At 38.2% G+C, this 22,506-nt stretch overlaps 2 protein-coding genes across 2 annotated transcripts; one reads left to right on the top strand and one right to left on the bottom strand.

The window, feature by feature from the left end:
• The first annotated feature begins 2,850 nt into the window (after positions 1 to 2,850).
• LOC127795581 (putative ABC transporter B family member 8) lies at positions 2,851 to 15,199 on the top strand. Its single transcript, XM_052327356.1, has 9 exons — positions 2,851 to 3,044; positions 8,719 to 9,000; positions 9,105 to 9,159; positions 9,589 to 9,767; positions 10,064 to 10,521; positions 10,894 to 11,434; positions 11,952 to 12,131; positions 12,997 to 14,684; positions 14,845 to 15,199. The coding sequence occupies exons 2-9, from the start codon at positions 8,749 to 8,751 to the stop codon at positions 15,197 to 15,199; spliced, it is 3,708 nt and encodes a 1,235-aa protein (XP_052183316.1). The 5' UTR covers positions 2,851 to 3,044; positions 8,719 to 8,748.
• Positions 15,200 to 15,251: 52 nt separating this feature from the next.
• On the bottom strand, positions 15,252 to 20,251 carry LOC127795580 (probable protein phosphatase 2C 6). Its single transcript, XM_052327355.1, has 4 exons — positions 19,690 to 20,251; positions 16,495 to 16,785; positions 15,669 to 15,774; positions 15,252 to 15,588 (listed from the first exon to the last, which is right to left on the bottom strand). Exons 1-4 carry the CDS (start codon positions 20,125 to 20,127, stop codon positions 15,275 to 15,277), a joined length of 1,149 nt encoding a protein of 382 aa, XP_052183315.1. The 5' UTR covers positions 20,128 to 20,251; the 3' UTR covers positions 15,252 to 15,274.
• Between the last annotated feature and the right edge of the window lie 2,255 nt (positions 20,252 to 22,506).

Raw genomic sequence — 22,506 nt, 5'->3', positions numbered from 1 at the left:
TCATGATGACGTTAGAGATAAGATGAAGGCTCATGATGACTTTAAGGATAAGATTTGTATAAGATTTGATTGGATAAGAAAAGATTTGATTTGGATAGCAATGATTGCAGAAGATCTTACAAGATTTTGGAATGAATATATAAAAGATATTAGAAGATTTGGAATGATTATAGAAGATTTACAATGATTGCAGATAATCTTAGAAGATTTTGGAATGATTACAAAAGATATTAGAAGATTTGGAATGATTATAGAAGATTTACAATGATTGCAGAGAATCTTAGAAGATTTTGGAATGATTACAAAAGATATCAAAAGATTTGGAATGATTATAGAAAATATTAGAAGATTTGGAATGATTGGAAAAGATTTTGAAAGATTTGAAATGATTGCAGAATATATATTTCTTGGTGGCTAAGTTTCCTAAACATATAAATAGGGGCTCAAGGCTAAGGATTCTCTCATTCGAAATTGTGATACATTTGTGCTAGACGAGAGTGCCTCGGGTTTAGTGGATAGAGGGTTTTTAAAGCATACGTGAGGCATCACACGCGTAGAGCACTTAGGCAGCGCGTGAGGACCTGTAAGAAGGTGGTTTGGTTAAAAGACTTGAGGAGTTGCACGAAAATTGAGGTTGGGCACAAGATTCGAGGTGTTCTGAGTTTCGTTCAAGGTGAGTTGTTCGCTACCAAAATTTGGCTTTCTTGTGAGTGGTTCTCCTCCAAAACTTGATTTATTGTGCTTGTTCTATCTGAACATATGGTGATTTCATGCAAAATGGTTTTGTGCATTAAAATGGTAACCAGTGACGGTTGGATTTATGAGGGAGGTTTGTCCCTAAACGTTTTGAACTGTGCATTGCATTTTATAAATGTTGTTTATACGATGCATTGAATTGTGAATTGTGGCATTGTCTTGGGTTTTATGTGTACGTATGGAATGTCAGCCTCGGATGTTGTCTGGATAGTGTAGCCATAATTCTCCAAGGGCGTGACGGAATAATAGGGGTATCTGATGCTGGTGTGCATGTCAGGATAGCCGCCTTGGTTTCCGTGCCAGACCGTTTGGTCAGGGAAGTTGCACTAGGACGACTAGGTGATCCATACTGTTTTGTTCATGTGGGATGTCAGCCTAGGATGTTGTCTGGATAGTGTAGCCGTAATTCTCCAAGGGCGTGACGGAATAATAGGGGTATCTGATGCTGGGTGTGCATGTCAGGATAGCCGCCTTGATTTCCGTGCCAGGCTGTTTGGCTAGGGAAGTTGCACTAGGACGACTAGGTGGTCCATGTGAAATTTTGGAGTTGGGATTGTATGGTGGTTCCTGGATGCTTAAGGTGGGAACGTATTCTGGTGAGATGCGTTGGCAGCCCCATTTAAGCTAGAATCGCGTCGCGTCGTCGTGTCGTCGAGTCGGTGTGGTGGCATAGCTTTTAGAGAGATTGCTCTTTCCCCATGGTAGGGTTAAGCGCGTGGGAATTCTCTTGAGCTAGGGCTTACCGGGTATATTGGTTTATTTCATGTCTTGCATTATTCATGAAAAATGTGTTTTGAACTCTCACTTAGATGATTCATCATCTAATTTGGACTTTGTTCCTGGAATATTCAAACGTTCCAGGTGAAGGCAGCGGTGCAAAAGGGAAAGGAATCGTCGAGGAGTGACGGCGATTAGCGGATAGTTTACATTATGTCTTTTCAGTTATGTTATTTACTTTTGAAAACGTCATGTAAACGTTGGTGCAACTTTATATATAAATAAAGTGGTTTTGGTTATGACCTGTTGAGGTTTCGATCTAGCTTCCGCATTTGTGTTGGTGAACCTGTCTTGGTTTATTAATGGTTCATAGTTGATATACTGAGAAGGTGTAACGGGATCTTCGGGGAATGGTTTTTGTGTTGGATTTTTGTTTGAAAAAAAATTTATCCCCGGAATCTTACGTTACGTTAACGCTCCCGAGAATTGGGGTGTTACATCCACATTGTCTCATCACAAATATAAAATTTAAGCAGTAGCCAACATGAAAGAAAATAAAGAAAAAGTAGCTGCCCCAGGACCCGCCCCCATATATAACCTAATTAACCAGTGTAAACATGTTTGGTGTGTGGTTAACATTTGAATTCTAATACGTACCATAATACATCCATAGTTTGCTTATTATTTGTTTCCCCACATATATATATGTTGTATTTGGAAAAATGTTTGAGTGCTATATATATTTAATATATAGTGTTGTGCATGTGCCTAAAATCATGCATGATGAACCATTAATGTTTGGTGCGTATATGACATGTATATATGCTTATGTGTGAACTAGAAGGAACAATGGTGGGTTTTTTTAATATATTTTTTTCAAGTAAAAGATAATTAAAACAGAGGACTTTTAATCAGCGATTTTAAAAAACTCACACCTCTTGAAGCTGCAAGAAGATCTACCAAAGACTGAAACATAAATACCAAAAGAATTAACTGACCGCAATCTAGCTAGACCGGCCAATACAAAAAGAAAAGATCAACACCGAAACAAAATTATTGAAAAACATAAAAGTCAGCACATTACCAGTCCTAATTACCATTGCCTTTAACATATACAGATCTACAGGCACGCTCAGGATGCAAAATTAATAAAAATTTTGAGTAAGATATTTGTGAATCCACTGTGCACATTGTTCAGTAAGCCTTTATATTTCGGCAACTGTATATATGTGTATATATATGTCACTGCCTTCGTATTCCCAATTCATCAGAAACCAAACTGCTACCTAGTCTTTTGAGACAATCATTTCAATTTTTCTTAGTTGAGTGAAAATTATACTTCTTTTGACCCAATTAAGATAAATGGTCGTACTTTTTCTTCCAGTGTCAGCAATAATAATATATATCTAGCTGTTTGATCTGCAAGTTTCAACCCAACTGCTATGATGCTTTGTTAGACCAAAAATAATGGAAACCCACGGCCGGTAGAAGAAACTTTCATTTTGGTCGGAACAAAGCTTCTCTGAGAAGATGAAGCTGCTGCTGTAACAACGACCGAGTTGCTTAAACCTGTGAGTTACTCTCCAACTTTCAGAACAATAGTTATTTCCATTTATAGGAGTTTCTAGTTTAATTAGTTAATGTATTTCTCACGTTTAATTTTGATTATCCCCAGACAATTGATGGTTAATTAAAATGAAAAAGTAGCTTCTTTTTGTTCATTTTGACAGTAACATGGTTTAACAAAACGATGGTAACCCTCGTGGAATACGAGGATTGTTAATTAGGAGTTAGGATAAATATAAGAAATATTTTTTTTTCTTTCATCATGGTGAAAAATGCAACCGACTACAGCCCCTACTCGCCGTCCGTTTGCAGATTGTTGGTTGCCACTCCTTCGCTTTTTAGGTAGATAGCATGGCTGCCGCCATGGCTTCCCATCCCCGGCCCCTGCCGCAAAATCTTGGAGCAAATTAACCACCATCGTCGAGTCTTCTTCCTTCAACGACCCCGTGTCTCTGCTCCTCTCTTGTCGCCATTGAAACCCTTCATCGCCGGATTTAAAAGTGAATTATTTTTGCTCCAAGCTACAGAACTTATTGGCAAGAGGGTTGCCTTTCCTGGGGAGATGATGATATATAGGAGCCATGTCGGGAAGCTATTTTGAGTTAGTTAAATTTGAATTTTTTTTTTTTAAGAAAAAGAATAGAGAAGTACATAAAAATAAAAATAAAAAAGGAAAATGGGAAACAAAAAAAACCAAGAAGAAAGAAAACCTATCTACCCACAACATTCGGCTTTCTTCTTCTTTTTGCTAAGTGGGTTGGCTTTTTCTACGTGGGTCATAGCTTTAATTATGATGTTATTGTTCTTTTTGCATGGCCCTGGCCGTAATTGAGTGGAAATACTGTTTCTGCATCACCTAATTAATTTACTCCCACAGCTAGCATGAGAGGATTTTCCCAAGCCACCCATAAAAGTTTTTTTTTTCTTTTTTTTTTAAGTGGCCACCCAAGTGACAAACAAATAAAAATTGCACACATAAAGCATCCGCCAAGCATAAGATTTAAGCCAAAAACTTTATAGAGCAATACACTAAGAAAAACTAAATCCAACAAAAAAAAAAAAATCAACAAATTAAACAAGGATCATACCAAACGTAAAAAACTACAACTCCACACAAAACCCCGAAAGACCCAATAAAAGCCTTCAGACCAAATCCAACAGAACTCTTATCATTTGGTTGAAATATAGTCGAAGTAGTATTATTTTGGTTGTGAAATGATTATCCTTTATTTAGTTTAATTTAGGATTATACTTGGTTAATCTTGGGACAAAATAATTTATGAAGGTGGGATAAATTAATTCTACACACTCTTAAGATTATTTTGTCCGGACACAAGTTTAGAGGTAATAAATGGTTTAATGACTAATTTGCCACTCTTATCATAAAAACTACAACACTGTCAATTAATACTGACACTCTCTCTCCCCTCGGTTCTTTTACAGGCCAGACAAATTGTAAGAAAATGATATCGAATGGGGACAAAAAGACCAAAATATCCTTGCCACTTTGCAAATTTGTAAAGTGGGCCACTGCCCTGCTCTTTCCTCTCCCTTTCCATGGCCGTTGATGCAATCACAGGCTCGCCGTCGCTTTACCTCACCGACCTTCAAGATGTAGCGATGGTCGGCGAGGCGAAGGCAACAATGAGGGGGCGATTGCATCGGCGACCATGGGAAGAGAGAGAAGAGAGCAGGGCAATGGCCCACTTTGCAAATTTGTAAAGTGGGTGAAGGCATTTTGGTCTTTTTGCTCCCATTCAGCAAGCCTTTTTGGCTTTCAAGAATTTTCCCTCTCCCTCTCATTTCTCTCTCTTTCTCTTCCTTCATTGTCCGTTGCCTATCTTTGTGTTGATTGCCATCATATTTTCTCTTCGTTTTCATCCTCCTTCAACTTGTTCTTGCTTCACCACTCACACTACAATAGAAAAGCTTTGCCACCTCGAGCATTGCCTTTGCCATCGTCACAACCTGTCTTATCCTCTTTCCTTATTGATTTCTTCTTCCTTGTTTTATTTGCAATCAACACACTACCATTGTCATCGTGTCAAATCTTTTTTCGTCGTCTTCTAACACCATCGCCATTACCACTGCCATCATTGACCCTGCTATCCCTCCTACAAACGCCTTTATCCCCCTTGGTTTTCTCTTCCGTCTTTGACCAGCCATCGCCTTTCCCTTTCAACATCTTTCTCGTTTTTTTCTTTTCCTTTCTTGTCACGTCTAATTTCTCAATCAAAATTTGGGTTTCACCAATTTGGGATTTTTAATAGATTCACAACAAGAAAAACGAGTTTTAACCACAGGAAAATATATATATACACGCAGACTACATATATACACACAATATATATATATACACATATACCTTCTTTGAGGTGACAGAGGTGTAGGATAATTTGGCAGCGGCGAATGCAAAGGCAAATCCCGATCGAGCTAGAGGCGGCGGCAACTGAAGGCAGAGGCAGCGATAATGGGTTGATCGCGAGAGTACTTTACAGATGGATAGATAGAGAGAGATGGGGGTGAGTTAGGGTTAGATTTAGGGATTTGGGGAAGGAGGAGGGGAAAGGGAGGAGAGAGAGAGAGAGAGATACGGTGGGAGTAGTTCTTGCCCACGTTTTTACTTTTTTTTTAATATTTATTTGTTAAATAAAAAAAATAATTTATACAAATAATATTATTAATTAATTATTTAATTGATAAAAATTAAATAATTTATGATTATGATAACTAATAAAATAATAATTTGAAATAATAATCTAAAATATAGAATAATAATAATTTACGATTATGATAACTAATAAAATAATAATTTGAAATAATAATTTGTGCATTTATAGAAAAATATAATTATATTGGAATTACTTATATAAGTATTACTTAAATCTTAATAATTTTTTTTTTATTATTTCATGGTTAGAATTAAAAAATTTAGTCAATAACGACGGAAAAATGGTTTGTTAATGACGACTTATTTAGCCCGTTGTTAAAATTTATCTTATAACGATGGGATTTATATTTAGTCGTTAATAGTATTATATTAACGATCAAAATTAATCCCGTCATTAGCTTTTGGTCGTTAATAACTCTTTTGTTTTTGTAGTGATTGTGATTTTTGGGTTTGATCAAATTTGAGGGCTTTGATTAGATTTTGGATTTGATTAATCTAGGTTTTGAACATATTATGATTTGTGGGTTTGCATGACTTGGGGCATTTTGATTAGATTTTTGCTTATGGGTTTTATCAAATTTTGTTGTGTGGTGCAAAACGACAATTTGATCTTTTGATAGTTATTACCAAGTAATTATACCTATTTATATTTTTACATACCGAGCACAAAATAGTTTTATCCCATCACTATTTTAGTTCTGGTACCACGTGTTGTGAACTAATATTATCATAGAAACGAGAAGAAGTAGCCAACCTCATTGTCTGTTGATTGTAGTCGTTGTCCGCCCCTTCCAATCCTCTTTAGGATTCCATAGAGTCGAAGCATCACCACTGCTATGACTTCGTTTTCTCCCCCAGATTTAGTCCTCGCCGCCAAATTAGAGCAAAAACCATTATCATCTTCATATTATTACTTCAACAAGCCTTGATCGTCTTTCCTCTCTTACTACATCCACACCGTTCATTGTCGCCTCCCCTACTCCACTCATCACACTTTGCACCAGCAGATAGGAGGAGTGAACCTTAAAGGAAACCCACAAATTCATAACAAGGTTTGAAAAGGAATGGGCAAAGACTATGAGAGGGAGGAGGAATGGGCAAATGAGCCAAGTTGGTTTAAGAATCAAAATCTATGATCAATGGAAAAAAAAAAAAATAATAGTCAAAATAACCAAGTCCAAAGAAACAATTATAGAAGATGGGGAAAACAAGAAAACCGAAAGCCATATCGTCAATGAAAAACCGATCAATTGCTCCATTTGACAAGGCTAACCAAAAACAAAACTATGTAAAAGGGTTGATTGGAGACTTCTCAAGTTTCTCTTTCTTCGAATCTTCTGTAAAAGTTACTGTTAAATAATGTAGCTTTTGGCTTCAAAAAAGGATACAATAAGCTCATGTGTTAATTTAGAATTGTCATTTCATCATTCTTACAATAATTTTAACTTCTCTAAATATTAGGATAACTTACAAAAGCATATTTGAGATTTGATATAATATACATTTTTCATTAAACTTTTTGTTAATATTATGGTTTTATACCTAAATCATTTCTAACTTCACAGAAGCATACCTAAGGTATAAATTTTCACGGTGAGAAATATTTCAAAATTAGTCAATATTAAAGATAGGTAAAAGTGTTTGTGAAGTTACAAGTCTAAAAAAATTTATCTAAGGGGATTTTAGATATCTAAAATTGTCATTTATAATTGCCTTTTTGATATTTGAAACGCTTTAAATTATCTCTTTGAATTGCAATTTTATCAACACTTCATCAACTTTTTGGAAGTGTATAGACTATTTTTTGCAAAATTTTTCTTCTTGAAAGTTTAGTTCATGAAAATTTAGATATTAGGTAGATTTTCTATTAGGTTAAAAAAGTTTCTGTATCTTTTTGTAAGATCAACAAAAAATTTAATGAAAAGGGTACATTATAGCAAAACTTAGATATATATGTTTTTGTAATTACTCCTTAAATATTTAGTGTGACATCTGTTATCTTCTTAGGTTTCTTAATTCTTAGGTAGTGTTTTAGTTGAAACTCTTGTTGGGCCTTTTGTCTTTTGAGCCCTTGGTTTATGCTCGTCTTTGCTTGGTCTTTTTGTTTTCTTTTTAATTTTTTATTTAGCTTATTTGTTTATGTATCTCAACCATTGCTATGGCATTTTTCCCGGCTTGAGAGTTATAGATAAATAAATATATAAATATTCTTATAGAATAGAACTTAATTTCATATTTTGAAATGCTTTACCCAAGATAAATCAGAAACACTCTTCCATCTCATTCCCGTTGGGCTCCTTCAGTTGTTATCTCAAGCTCATCATAATCATCCCAAGCTTTTTCTCATGAATTGTAACAACTTGGTTAGCTCTCTTTTGTTATTTGCTCAGAAAGAAAAAAAAAAAATGAAAGATAAATTTTAAAAAGCACCCAATGGGAGCCAAGGCTTAGAGAAACCCCTCGAGATTTTAAACATTTCAATAATTGAAGGTAAAGCCAAATTTACAGGGCATGCGAACAAAATAGCTCAAATCGTGAGCATAACTAAACCAACGCAAAGGCTCAAGTAAGGACAGTGGTCGTAGTCGGCCTTAGAAAGGGACAACCACAGAAACAGTGATCACTGTTATCTTTGTCCGACCGTTATTGAAAGGGTTTATCATCTTCTGGTGATTTGGAAGTTAAAGCCATGAAAGCAACAAAGGGGTATATGATTTAGTGACCCCGCGTTGATATGAACCCTTTTTTTTTTCTCTGGTTCCTCACAGAGTTTATAATTATTATTTTTCAAATATACATTGAATAGATTTACAGAATATATATAATAATAATTTATAAACCACTCATGTAAACTGAGTACGCAAAAATCGATGTTCAGCTGTAGATTGGTTTCATGGAAAATCATATTCAGGTCACCTTTTGACACATTATATATAGTGGCATCTGAAACTTGCTAGAGCAAATAACAAGCTTGTTCATCTCCCTAGCTCCTCGATCTTGCTTTGCAGGAAATATTATAGCAGACTGGTGGCTGGAAAATGAGTTCCAAAGCCGAAAAAGAGGTAGAAAATGGAGATCCAGTGGAAAGGAAGAAGGGGAGATCTATGGCTATAATCTTCAGATGTGCAGATTGGGTGGATATTTTGCTTATGTTGTTGGGTACTGTGGGGGCTATTGGGGATGGCATGTCGACAAACTGCTTGCTCATGTATGTTAGCCGTCTTTTCAACAGCTTGGGCTATGGTAAGACCCAACAAAATCATGGGAATTTCATGGACAAGGTTGAAAAGGTCAACAGCCATTATTAGTTCATCTCTCTCTCTCTCTCTCTCTCTCTCTCTCTCTCTCTCTGTGTTATAATATTTGATGCTTTTTTGCGGGTTTTTGTTAACAGTGCAGTTTATACTTCGTGTACTTGGGATTAGCAGTCATCGTGGTAGCTTTCATGGGTAATTAACCCTTACTCACTTTCTAGGATCAGTTTTGATGCCCTAACAAATTGGATCAGTCTATTCTGTTTATTTTTCACTCAGCATCGAGACACAAAAATTGGTGCTTTAATAAAGGAAACGTCCTCGCTACAACCAAGACGAGAACAGAAACGCTTTAATTTTATGAAGCCCTAAGAATAGCTACGATAAAACAAGAAGAACAAAAAAAAAAAAAAAAGATGAAGAAGAAGAAAGAGAAACCTTAAGAATGCCCATATATATACTAATAAACCATTCTTTGTATTTAACAAAAAAAAAAAATTTCTTATGGATTTGTAACATATCAAATGTTAATTGCACGAGAAATAAACGCTGAGGATTTACAAATCTGTGACATGAGTTGGGTTTAATTTCACTAATTAAGGTATTGAAATTTTATGGGTGTAGAAGGGTATTGCTGGAGCAAAACCAGTGAAAGGCAGGTGCTGAAGATTCGTTACAGGTATCTGGAAGCTGTTCTCAGGCAAGAAGTTGGATTCTTCGATTCTCAAGAAGCAACTACTTCAGAGATCATCAACGGCATATCCAAAGATACTTCTCTCATACAAGAAGTTCTTAGTGAGAAGGTATACATAGATTATTATAAATATATATACATGTATCTCGAAACATATATATTAATTCATGGTCAGCAATTTACTCTCTCTAAGTTCATGGATCTTTTAATTAGCCATCTCATTCTTATAGATAATCAAAGGGGAAATTACAGATATGGAAGAAAGATTTAAGTTTCCTGAGCAAGCCTTCACTTCCCATGTATCTAGACATTTAATATTTAAATTTATTAATTTCCAACAATTTTCAGATATCTGACATCAAATTATATATGCTCATATCAATTTCACATGCTGCTTGCTGACAGGTACCAAAGTTTTTGATGCACGCATCACAGTTCATCTCAGGACTTGCCTTCTCCATCTACTTCTCATGGAGGCTATCTTTGGTAGCACTCCCAACTCTGATTCTTCTGGTTATTCCAGGAGTGATCTATGGCAAATACCTTCTCTATTTGTCCAACAAGTCCTTCAAGGAATATGGAAAAGCAAATGCCGTAGTGGAGCAGGCTCTTTGCTCCATCAAAACTGTGTATTCACTGAATGCAGAAAAGAGTATAGTTGACAGATACTCAGCCATACTGGAAGAGACGACAAAGATCGGCATCAAGAAAGGAATTGCAAAAGGAATAGCTGTTGGGAGTACAGGGCTCTCCTTTACAATATGGGCTCTTCTTGCTTGGTATGGGAGCCATTTGGTGATGTACAAAGGAGAGAGTGGTGGCCAGATTTATACAGCCGGCATTGCATTTGTCATGGGTGGATCGTGAGTTTCTTCTCTTCACCCATTTTTCCTAATTTTATGCATCATCATCTGATTGCGAGGGATTGGGATGATTAATTACATACAATTAATTAATTCAAGATTCATAGTTTTTGAAGATTTAATTTTTAATAGCCAGCCTAACCATAGTAACTTCATTAATCCACTCCTAAAGATATCGGATTTTCTAGGAAAGTTCAAATTGGCATGACACAAGTCCTCATGCAATAGGCACATACCGTTAGGAGGAAGAGGTGGAATCTGAAAATGGTGTATTTTATTAGAGGCAACAACAGCAAGCCTTAAACCCGTTATAAGTGGGGGATCCCTTATATATATTTTATATGTTCCAGTCATCGACTGAATCTCGTGCAGATCCTTGGGAGTGGCACTGCCGGAAGTTAAGTATTTCACAGAAGCTTCAGTTGCAGCCTCACGAATATTCGATAGGATCAACCGGACTCCAGAAATCGATGGGGAAGACATAAAGGGACTTGTGCTGGACAAAATACGGGGTGAAATCGAATTCCTTAACGTTGAATTCAAGTATCCTTCCCGGCCCGATTCCATCGTTCTAAGAGAGTTCAATCTCAAAGTTGAAGCAGGAAAGACCGTGGCTCTTGTTGGTGCCAGTGGGAGTGGGAAATCCACTGCAATTGCATTGCTGCAGCGATTCTATGATCCGGATGCTGGGGCTGTGCGTATTGACAGTGTTGATATAAAGACACTGCAGTTAAAATGGCTAAGGGGGCAAACGGGGCTTGTTAGTCAAGAACATGCACTCTTTGGGACGTCCATAAAGGAGAATATAACGTTTGGGAAACTTGACGCTACTGCTGATGAAGTGGTGACTGCAGCAATGGCTGCAAATGCTCACAATTTCATAAGGCAGCTTCCACAAGGGTACGAGACCAAGGTATATCCAAGGATTATTATTCATGCATTATTTGAACTATTGTACTTTATTATATGCTATATTATTTAGGAACGATTAGATATAGAGCATTGATTTTGGTGACGTTAGAAATCCTATTATAACGATTGACTAAATCACTTTAAGTGGTCATTTCGAAGATACAATATATATATATATATATTTAAAGAATTTTGGACTAGAGAAAAAGAAACGAATGACACATTGTATTTAAGTATTCTTAAATCTTGTTTTACTACTAACCTAAGAAAGTTTATATAGAACTATACCCAAACAATTGCAATACCTTCTATTTATTCAATACAAAAGAAAAAATACTTAAATATAAATTTTAAGAAAAAACACTTAAATCTTATTATTTCAACGCGAGAGACCGAACCACTTGAAAAACATTATATATAATATTTTATTTGGGTTTCTCTATCCATGAAGGTTGGCACAACAACATATATATAGATTTTATGTATATATGTGTGATCCGGATAAGATGTTATTACAGATTGGTGAACGTGGAGCACTCCTATCAGGTGGACAAAAACAAAGAATTGCGATTGCCAGGGCGATTATCAAGAACCCTGTCATTCTTCTCCTTGATGAAGCAACCAGCGCTCTTGATTCAGAATCAGAGAAACTTGTGCAAACTGCCCTCGATCAAGCCTCCATGGGAAGAACAACCCTGGTACTATTCTCCTTAATTTTTTCTTGGGAAAACATGGACTCATTAGAACGACAAATTAAGAAAGTTTAAACATCAGCTTGTTCTTCGATCGGCTAATCCTTAGACCATCTCCAACCCAACCCCAAATTTGGGGTAAAACCCTCTTCAACCCACCCTCAAATCTTACCTCAAATTTGGGGTTATGAATATTATTACCCCAAGTTTGGGGTTAAACTATTCCTTGACCCCAAATTTGGGGTAATATATTTATCCCTATTTTGCTCCCCTCATTTTAATTATAACAAAATTTAATTCTTTTTGTATCCCACCTTTATATATTTTTACATTTTTTTTACTTATTATTAGTATTAATAATATTTAAATAATATTAATAAATTATAATCAATTAATGAATAATAATTAATAAATTTTGTTGTGTTTAATATAATATTTTATTAATTGAGATAGTAAATGTAATGTTTTTCTTTTTTAATATTATTGATAATTAATTTTTTTAGTTAATTATGTAATTTTTAGGTAATAATTTAAATTGATATATAATAAATAAGTAAATAATTTACCTTATAAAAAAATGTTTAGAATCAAAAAATAAAGAAAAAAAGAATAAATTATTTCTTTACCCCAAATTTGGAGTTAAGGGTTGGAGAGGAATTAGGTCTTACCCCAAATTTGAAGTAAGTTTTATCCCAAATTTGGGGTGAAGGGTTGGAGATGCTCTTAATAAACCAAGTCCAGCATATATATATATATATATATGCTTCATCATTATAATTCTCCTACTCATAGCTTAATTAATTAATTACCAGAAAACTTTATGCTAAATATTACTTTGCATATATTCCTGATATTGATCTTGGCCTGCTAGGTTGTTGCTCACAAGCTCTCAACAGTGAGAAATGCAGACGTCATTGCAGTTATCAGCGGAGGCTGCATCACCGAATTGGGTTCACACAATGACCTAATCAACAGGAAAGATGGCCACTATGCAAAACTGGCAAAGCTTCAAAAACAGTTCAGTTCTGACGATCAAGATCAGAACACCGAGCACTGCGGCTCTTTGGTGGCTGCAAGAAGCAGCGCCGGCAAGCCAAGCACCGGCAGATCAAGCCCATTGGCGTTTCCCACACCATTAGCCAGTGATCATGATCCAGAAACCATGTCTTTGCCACCACCTTCCTTTTCCCGGCTCCTGTCTATTAACTCTCCTGAATGGAAGCAATGCCTAATTGGAATCCTTTCGGCCGTGGCCTTCGGCGCAGTGCAGCCTGTTTATGCCCTCACCATCGGTGGCATGATCTCAGCCTTCTTCACGCCGAATCATGAAGAAATGCACGCTAGAATCCGAACATACTCGTTCATTTTCTCCTCTCTCTCTCTGATTTCAATTCTTGTAAATATCTCGCAGCATTACAGCTTTGCTCTCATGGGTGAGGAGTTAACGAAGAGGATCAGACTAAAAATGCTTGAGAAAATATTGACCTTTGAACCGGCGTGGTTTGACGAGGAAAGAAACTCCAGTGGAGCACTGTGTGCCAGTTTGAGCAATGAGGCTTCCATGGTGAAATCTCTTGTGGCGGATAGAGTTTCTCTTCTGGTCCAGACCGCCTCGGCCGTGACCGTCGCCATGGTCATGGGACTAGTCGTGGCGTGGAAGCTTGCAGTTGTTATGATCGCCGTTCAGCCGCTCACAATCCTATGTTTCTACACCAGAAAAGTCTTATTGTCTTCGATCTCGACCAAATTTGTCAAGGCTCAAAATCAAAGCAGCCAGATTGCAGTGGAGGCAGTCTACAACCATAGGATCGTGACTTCGTTCTGTAGCATGCAGAAGGTTCTCCGACTTTTTGACGAGGCGCAGGACGGGCCGAGGAAGGAGGCGATAAAGAAGTCATTGCTGGCAGGAGCTGGGATGGCGGCGGCTCAGTGTCTGACTTTCTTGTGCTGGGCACTAGACTTCTGGTTCGGCGGGAGGTTAGTGAATTCTGGGGAGATATCGGCCGGAGATGTGTTCAAGACGTTCTTTGTGTTGGTGAGCACCGGAAAAGTGATAGCTGAGGCCGGGAGCATGACGTCTGATCTTGCTAAAGGGTCTACGGCTATAGCGTCCCTTTTTTCCATCCTTGATCGGAGGTCTCTAATTCTAGGATCTGGGGCCGGAACCAAGTTGAAGAAAATGGCCGGCGGCGTTGAGATGAAAAGGGTTGATTTTGCATACCCAAGTCGGCCGGAGAGTTTGGTTTTACGGCAGTTTTGCTTGGAGGTTAGGCCAGGGACGAGCAACGCTCTCGTGGGGAAGAGTGGCTGCGGGAAGTCGACAGTGATCGCTCTGATCCAGAGATTTTACGATGTCGACAGAGGCACCGTGAAGGTGGACGGAGTCGACATAAGAGCTCTGGACATCGGCTGGTATAGAAGGCACATGGCGCTTGTAAGCCAAGAGCCGGTGATATACTCGGGAAGCATCAGCGACAACATTAAGTTCGGGAAGCTTGATGCCTCCGAGAGTGAAGTTGTGGAAGCTGCCATGGCTGCCAACGCTCACCATTTCATCTCGTAAGTGTTCTTATTCCTTCTCTCCAGTCCACCCGCTCTTAAACCCCACTTACACATAATAGTTAGTCACCAAAGTCTCATGCAGGGTAGGGGATGCACTCTCACTCGGGACCAACGATCCCTGTACTGAGACATGCTAATGGGATTTAAGTTCTTGCAGATCACTAAGAGATGGGTACGGAACAGAATGCGGGGAGAGGGGAGTGCAACTGTCAGGAGGACAGAAACAAAGGATTGCAATTGCGAGAGCAATTATCCGGAATCCGACCATACTGTTGCTAGATGAAGCAACCAGTGCTCTGGATGTTCAATCGGAGCAAGCTGTGCGAGAGGCTCTGGACCGGAGCATGGTCGGAAGGACAACGATAGTGGTGGCACACCGCCTCAGCACCATAAAAACACTCGACTCCATCGCCTTCGTCGACGACGGGAAGGTGGCCGAACGAGGAACATTCGCGCAACTCAAGAATAAGCGAGGCGCCTTCTTCCACCTAGCCAGCCTTCAAAATGCCTAATTAATTAGCTGGTGTAAATTATTCGCTTCCAATTTTTAAGCAAAAGAAGGAATGAGAATAAATATTATCCCTTTTCTATCGCCTTTCCGGACACTTTCTCTTCGATTTCAGATCAACAACAATGACAGAAATGTTGTCGGAGCTGTTTCTTGCCAAAGCTATTTCGGCAAGATTGTCGGCGACGGCCTGTGCCGCCAGAATCTCGCCATCATCCGCCTTGGATCTGCGTCGTCTCCTCAACAGCCGGCAAGCCATCTCTCCGACTTCATCGTTTGTCATCACCTCCCAGAGGCCATCACTTGCCAATATCAGACACTCGTCATCATCGCTCCTAGTCGTGAAGGTTGTTTCAGGAACAGGAATTATCCATGGCCGCAGGTATCTATCACCTGATATCCATTGATTTAATCGGCATCACTAATTGGAAGAATCAAAGCAATAGGGGAAGAAGTAAAGGCATATTTATTACCTATAGCTCTGGACATGGCAAGAACTCCATAAACCCTGGCACCAAACCAGCTAATAACTTTCCCTCCCCCGTCTTCAATTCTCTTGAGTTCGTCTTCTCTATCAGGCTGTAAGAGGCAACAAGCAACAAATTAATGTCTTTAAAACTGGTTGACTAGAAAATTAGTTTTTTTTTTTTTTTTTTACAAGAGAAAATTAGTTTAGTTGGGGCTAAAATATAATGAGATTTTTTTTTTATAAAATTAAAATTAAAATAAAAAATAATATATATATATATATCTATGATAGTTTCCTATAATATCTCTTAATAAACATCTAAAATTTGTCTGAAGACTTAAAACATAAAACTTTATGTAGTAAACACAAACCTTCAAAATTAGAGCTTGGATAGAGATGAAGAAAATGTGCGCAAAAACAAGTAAAAATAAAAAAATATAACCAAAAACTAATTAATGGGCTTAAACTGCTTAACTTTTCCACAAATAATAGAACTATTTAACGTATGATAATACTTAATACCTAAGCTAAGCATGTGACTTGAGTAATTCAAATCCACCTTGCTCTTTGGAAAGCTCATCACATATTTAAAAGATAAATAGTTAATTTAAAAGTTAAAATCTTCAACATATTAACTAATTTTTATTTTTCAGTGGAGGCGACCGACCCTCTTGGCTCTTAGTTGATCTACCCCTTGTCACCAGAGGAGGAAAAGAAACAGTGTTTAGATCAAATTCTCTCTCACACTAATGTCTTTTATTTTATAAGATACTTATAATTCATATTGTATTCAAGTGTTTCTTATTAAATTTTGTTAATGCCTGACTGACCTTTTGATCAATGGTCAAGGGAATTGTTTGAGTCCTTCGGCAAAGCACGGCCCTTGAGTCGCCGCAGTTGGATGCGATGATCTGGCAACCTGACAGAACCACCACAACGGCAGTTGAGCCCACCATTTCTGGTGCCACATCCTCTGTCACCACCTCATTGTCAACCCTTTCGAAGCTACTAATGAATGCTGCTTCCCACCTCTGGCGCCATTTGGATCCGTCAAGTATTGTTTCTCTTTCCCACTCCTCGTCCACCACTTCATGCAAACGCTCCGCACAAAATTTGGCCACCTGGTAAAGCATCAGCAGAGTTAACTGGAAACCATCAAGCTATCAGTACAACAATATATATTTCACCAACTTCGACACTAATTCTTACCATTATATCATCAGTTATTGATGATAGTTTTACGTCTAGCCGATTGCCACAAGGAGAATATATATCTCTAATTACTTTGTAAGCCAAACAAATTTTTCATTCTGTTCAAATAGGATCATTAATTGCTTAAATCATTACTAGGACTGCCCTTTCTACTTGATTCAAGTGTAGATCAACACAAGGTCCCAAACCATTAATAGGAGATTCACACACCCTCATAACTTATAGAGAGGAAATGGATTTACTTTGATTCAACTCCACACCTAGCAAATGAGTGCTACAATGCATACAAGTATTTGGACAGGCATAGGGGTATTTGTAAGTTCCATTGAGCATATATGTATCTAGCCTAATACATTTTCCCCATCCACAACACTTTTACCCTTTACCTACATTCATTTACCATACAAAAAGACCATTCATGTATCAAACCAAGACACGTTTGACTGTACGTATATGAACTAATCAAAACACTGTGCGGTTTTACTTAAAACATATATATGACATATGGTTAATTCCAGAATCACAGAATAAATGATTAAGCCAAAACCAAGAATAATTCCAGGAACAGAGTAGCTCCAGCTAACTGCAGTGGTACACCTTAAAAGAATTATACGCTCTACCAAAACCTGAAGACAACCGAAGCTGAAACGTGTTCGAACTATGCAGACCCTATCAAGCCAAGCATTGATAAGGAAATTAAAGACAGAAAGCAAATAAGCTATGCATGAGTTAGCTATTCATGCAATATAAAGAGAAGAGGATATCAGCATTTAAGGTAAAGGAAACTCCAGACGCAAAAACTCCAAGAGATTAGTTTCAACGTCATCAAAAACAGAGCAAAAGCCAAGAACATTGCAAGTGAGGACAGAGACCAAAAACCCGCCGCATCCCAAATACATTGGAGACTGAAGTACCTTGAAATGTGTTTCCTCCAATTTTATCTTTTCACATGACCACTGTATGGATCTCCGTGCTTGAATTCTGGATAGGGCATCTACCTCACCTTTTTCAGATCAAAGAACTCTTCTAGATTCACTGAACCATATCAAACATGGAATACTCCTTCCCAATTTGCAGCTTATAATGAACGGAGATCTCAAAACCTTCATATTCACTATTTCACTTCAATGAACCAATTTCTTAAAGAAATAAACTTCACACATCTCAATTCCATCAACTTTAACTATTATGTCAATTTTATCAATTTCCTTTTCCAAATCTAACTCTTTCAAAACCTCATGTATCATCCAAAAGCCATATATATGACCATTCAAGAACTGAACCACTATACAAAGTACCAGCCCAGATGACATAGGCATACATAGAGGCATCTAGATACAGATCAAGTTTACTATTCCAACATAGTGAAATATATATATATATATATATACACACTAAAAACAGATACAAGTTGAAAATGGGTATATGCTTGTACCAGAAATTAAAGCATTCTAGTTGTATATATAATTATTAAAAACAACAAAAAAAATACTAACAACAGATTAATGTAACCTCCTTTTATTTGTGTATAAAACTCTCAGACAAATAAAAACAAAATGGGTAATCCAGTAAATACATATTATTTTTAAATAAAATACATTTATTACTTTGAATTTTCGCATTAAAATAATCATATTAGATAATAATAATAATAATAGTATGATGCATAATCATCATTACCCAGACAAAATTACTGACCTTCCTCACATTGTACCGTAGTGATTAATTGAGAGAATGCAAGACGGCACTTTCTCATTTGGTGGAGCCAGGTGGCAAAGCAAAGCACTAGGGGGGGTATGGATGGACCCATGACATGAGTACGAGCTGACCTGACGTGTCTCGCACATGTAAATAACCGGACCCCCGCCTTAAACCCTATGTCCTCCTCCGTCCACCCACTTTCTTCCTTAATAAATAAAATATTATCAAATTTTTATATAATTATTAATTATTTTCATAAATTTTTAACGATAATTATTTGTAAAACATGTTATTTTTCTTCATCTTTGGTTATTATTAGTAAAGGTTTTTTTGCCTGTTACTAATTGTGTGAAAGTTTGGAATGCTAACATTCACTAAGAATCTTTAAAAATATTATTATAAAATTTTAAATTATTTAATATAATACTATATTTTCTAAACAATTACAAATCATTACTTCACCTAAGAAAGAATGGTACGATTTAAAAGAAAAACTCGCTACTACTAGTAGCAAATTTTTACAGCATTTTTGCTTAATAAAAAATTACAAGAACTTCGTTATTATTATGAATAATGAGGAGACAGACAGAATAAAATTTAGCTAAGTATCAAGTTCTAAAAAATTTGTTCCTAGTAATAACAAGTTCCCGTCGAATGAATTCCATGTTAAAATGCGATGCCAATGATTTGTAAGAATTTATTAAATTATTTAAAAAATATAAAATTAGATCAACTAAAGTGAAAACTTAAAAATTTTACAAATTTCTCTGCAAAGTCCATTTATGATGATGCCTGTGATGACGACCGTTATGAAACTCCGTGACGCTAGCGTGTAGCGTCGTCCTGTCCTGTATGAAACGTGTCGCCTCAGCAAGTTACCTCATATGGACCACTCTCAGTACGATACTGTCTGTGTCATCTCTCTGTTCGTATAACATATATATATATATATATACACACGTATAAACATAATCAAAATGAAAAGTGAAAACAAATAATAATAAATTTAAATAATCTTAATTAATATTTAATAATACTCATCGAAAAAGAAAATAATAAACTGAAACTAATTAATGCCAATTAATTAATACTGAATGATTTTCTAGTAGTACCTGAGATCCGCCGTGGCCGTCGTAGACGCCGAAGAAATTTACCGGTAAGATCTCGCCGGAGCTCCGCGAGCCAGGGGCGACACAGCCTCCGACCTGATCGCATGTGCAGGTCAGGAAGCCCGGGACGACGGCGACGGTGTCCTCCATCTCTCTCCGCCTCCCAATCACGGAAGCGAACCCCCAGGTCACGCTCTTGTTGCTCCTCCGCACGCACTTGAGCCTCTCCGCAGCCGCCGGAATATCGCCGGAGAAGTTTCTGGCAGGAGATCTGGAGCCTCTGAACGCAGCCGAGAGAGCGGAGCTGGAAGAGGTTGAGTCGAGGACGGAGCCGATTCGGCTGAGGTCATCGCGTTCGATTTTCGATTGGGCGGCAGCCTCCATTCTGAGAACACACGTCCGGCAGGGGAAGCGATGAAGAGAGCGCAGAAGGGGATGCATAAAAAGAGGGAGGGGACAGCTAGGCGGTTGACACGTATTGAGAGGAGGATCCCATTCGCACGCTTCCGCCGTAATTCCTGAATAAACGAAGGAAGAAAAGGCGTGAAGGGAATTGATTTAGAGTTGGGGATTGAAAAGACACAAAAGAATTTATGATGCTCTTCTAATAATTTTATTAGAGTTTTTTTTAAAAAAAATAAATAAAAATACAACAATAAATGAGGTTATATAAATTTGAAGTCTAAAATTGAATCACTTTACCTAATAACTTGAAATTTGTCTTAGTAACTTTTTAAATAAAACAGAAATTGGGAAATAAACTTAAAATTTGTTTTGAGTGACTGCCACGTACCGGTTGTGAGGGCGACGGGTGCTGCGCTGCGTCCGGTTCCGGATGCACGTTGTCTCGCACTGACGTCATTGCCCAAGCCCAATTATCGATTAATGCTCCTTCCTTCATGTTTATGATTCTGAATTGGCATTACCTGTAGAAGAAGAAGGATTGGTGGGGTGTGGTGTCATTGTTAAAAGTTTGAATTTCTCCTGCCTGTATAAAGTATTATGGGCGGTTTAGTTGTAAAAACCGTCTTCTTTTGTAACTTTTTTTTGGGTCAAATGATGCATGACATGTAAAATTTTGTAGAGGATTATTAGTGATGTGGTAGTACCTAAAATTACAATCATATCCCTATGCGCTAGTGGCCTCGCTCGCCACGTGAATTGCTCGAGAGGCTGACACATGATAAGTCAACAATCTGGTGTAGAGTCCGAAAGATCCGAGCGAGACCTGTTCCATCTTGATCAGGGTCCTCGGGAGTTGTGTCCACCCATCTTGGGTACCTCAAAGCGAGCCCGCCTATAAAAAACAGAGATCCTCATCAGGTATAAAAGGCTCTACAACTCTTACATTTATTACTACTCGCATTTACTCTATTAATTTGAGCGTCAGAGTCCACCCGGGGGATCCTAGCCCTGGCACTCCATTGTCTTGCAGGTTCTATACCTGAGGTCCGACATGGCCAAGTCCGAGGTACTATTCTCGAGATCCATTCATAGAGGTGGCACGTGATGGTCGGTCCCAAAAACCATCATCATTTGGCGCCCACCGTGGAGCCGACGTCCATACTTGCCAGCCTCTTCTTTCCTTGCTTTGGACTTCTACTCCTCACCTTAGACCTTAGTCCTTTAACAAGTGCTAACGACTTTCGCTCCTTGCCATAATTAACTATATGGCTCCCCAAAGAGACGTGACTAGTAGCCAGATCGGTGCTAATCTAGAAGCCCCACTGCAAGGGGAGAATCCACCGCCTCCGGCTAATCCAATGCCAGACGACTGACTCACCAGGCTAGAAAATCAATTCCAACAGTTAACTGAGTTGTTGACTGGTTATCTACACCAGAATGAACAACATCGTCCACATGTGCCCTCTCAACGGGAAGAACACCAGTCACCTCCTCCTACTCGGGAGTCTCGTCAATCCCGTCAGTCTAGCCAAGAAGTCCATCCCTTTGAGGCGGCCAGATCTACTTCTTCCCCTTCACGAGAAGGAGCGACTTCGTAGGAGATGCGGGTACATTTCTTAGAGAGGCAAGTATAGGAACTCAAGAAAGGAAAAGAAAAGCTACCTCATCTCGGCTCTAACCAACCCCTGAGCAAGAGCTAAGGTGCAACTTGGATTTGATGGATGAGCTCCGAGACCTAGCACAAATTCGACAAGTCGCGTTTAATCAACGCATTGCTAGATACTACAATTGACGAGTCCACTCTAGGAGTTTCATGCTAGGAGATCTTGTACTGCAACGGTTCGACGTGAGTCATCATCGGGACGCGAATAAACTAACTCCAAATTGGGAAGGACCGTACCAGGTGGTGGAATCCTTAAGTCAATGGGGGCATATCGACTAGAAGACATGGAAGGCAAGCCCTTGAAGCATACCTGGAACGTGCAAAACTTAAAGAAGTTTTATCAATGAGTAGGGGAATTCCTCGAACCTCTTTGTACTATTTTTATGACTAATGGCAAGACTTCGGATTCTCTCCATCTAATAGCAATCTCACAAAGGCCAACACTTCGCCAAAGAAAAATCCAAGGGTCATGAGCCCTAGGCCGTCCCCAAAGATGGACTAATGGCAACGAAAAAACTCATCCAAGGGTCACGAGCCCTAGGCCATCCCCAAAGGTAGACTAATGCCACGGAAAAACTCATTCAAGGGTCACGAGCCCTAGGCCGTCCCCAAAGGTGGACTAATGGCCACGGAAGAACTCATCCAAGGGTTACATGCCCTAGGCCGTCCACAATCCAAAGATGGAAGGCCGAAAGAAAGTCAACACTTTCCTTCATGTGGGAGTGGCAACAATTCAAGGGTCAAGTACCCTA

This window comes from Diospyros lotus, chromosome 2 (assembly GCF_014633365.1).
Source record: "Diospyros lotus cultivar Yz01 chromosome 2, ASM1463336v1, whole genome shotgun sequence".
Lineage (NCBI taxonomy): Eukaryota > Viridiplantae > Streptophyta > Magnoliopsida > Ericales > Ebenaceae > Diospyros > Diospyros lotus.
Note: the sequence above shows the minus strand (reverse complement) of the source record. Positions and strands in the feature narration are given on the sequence as shown.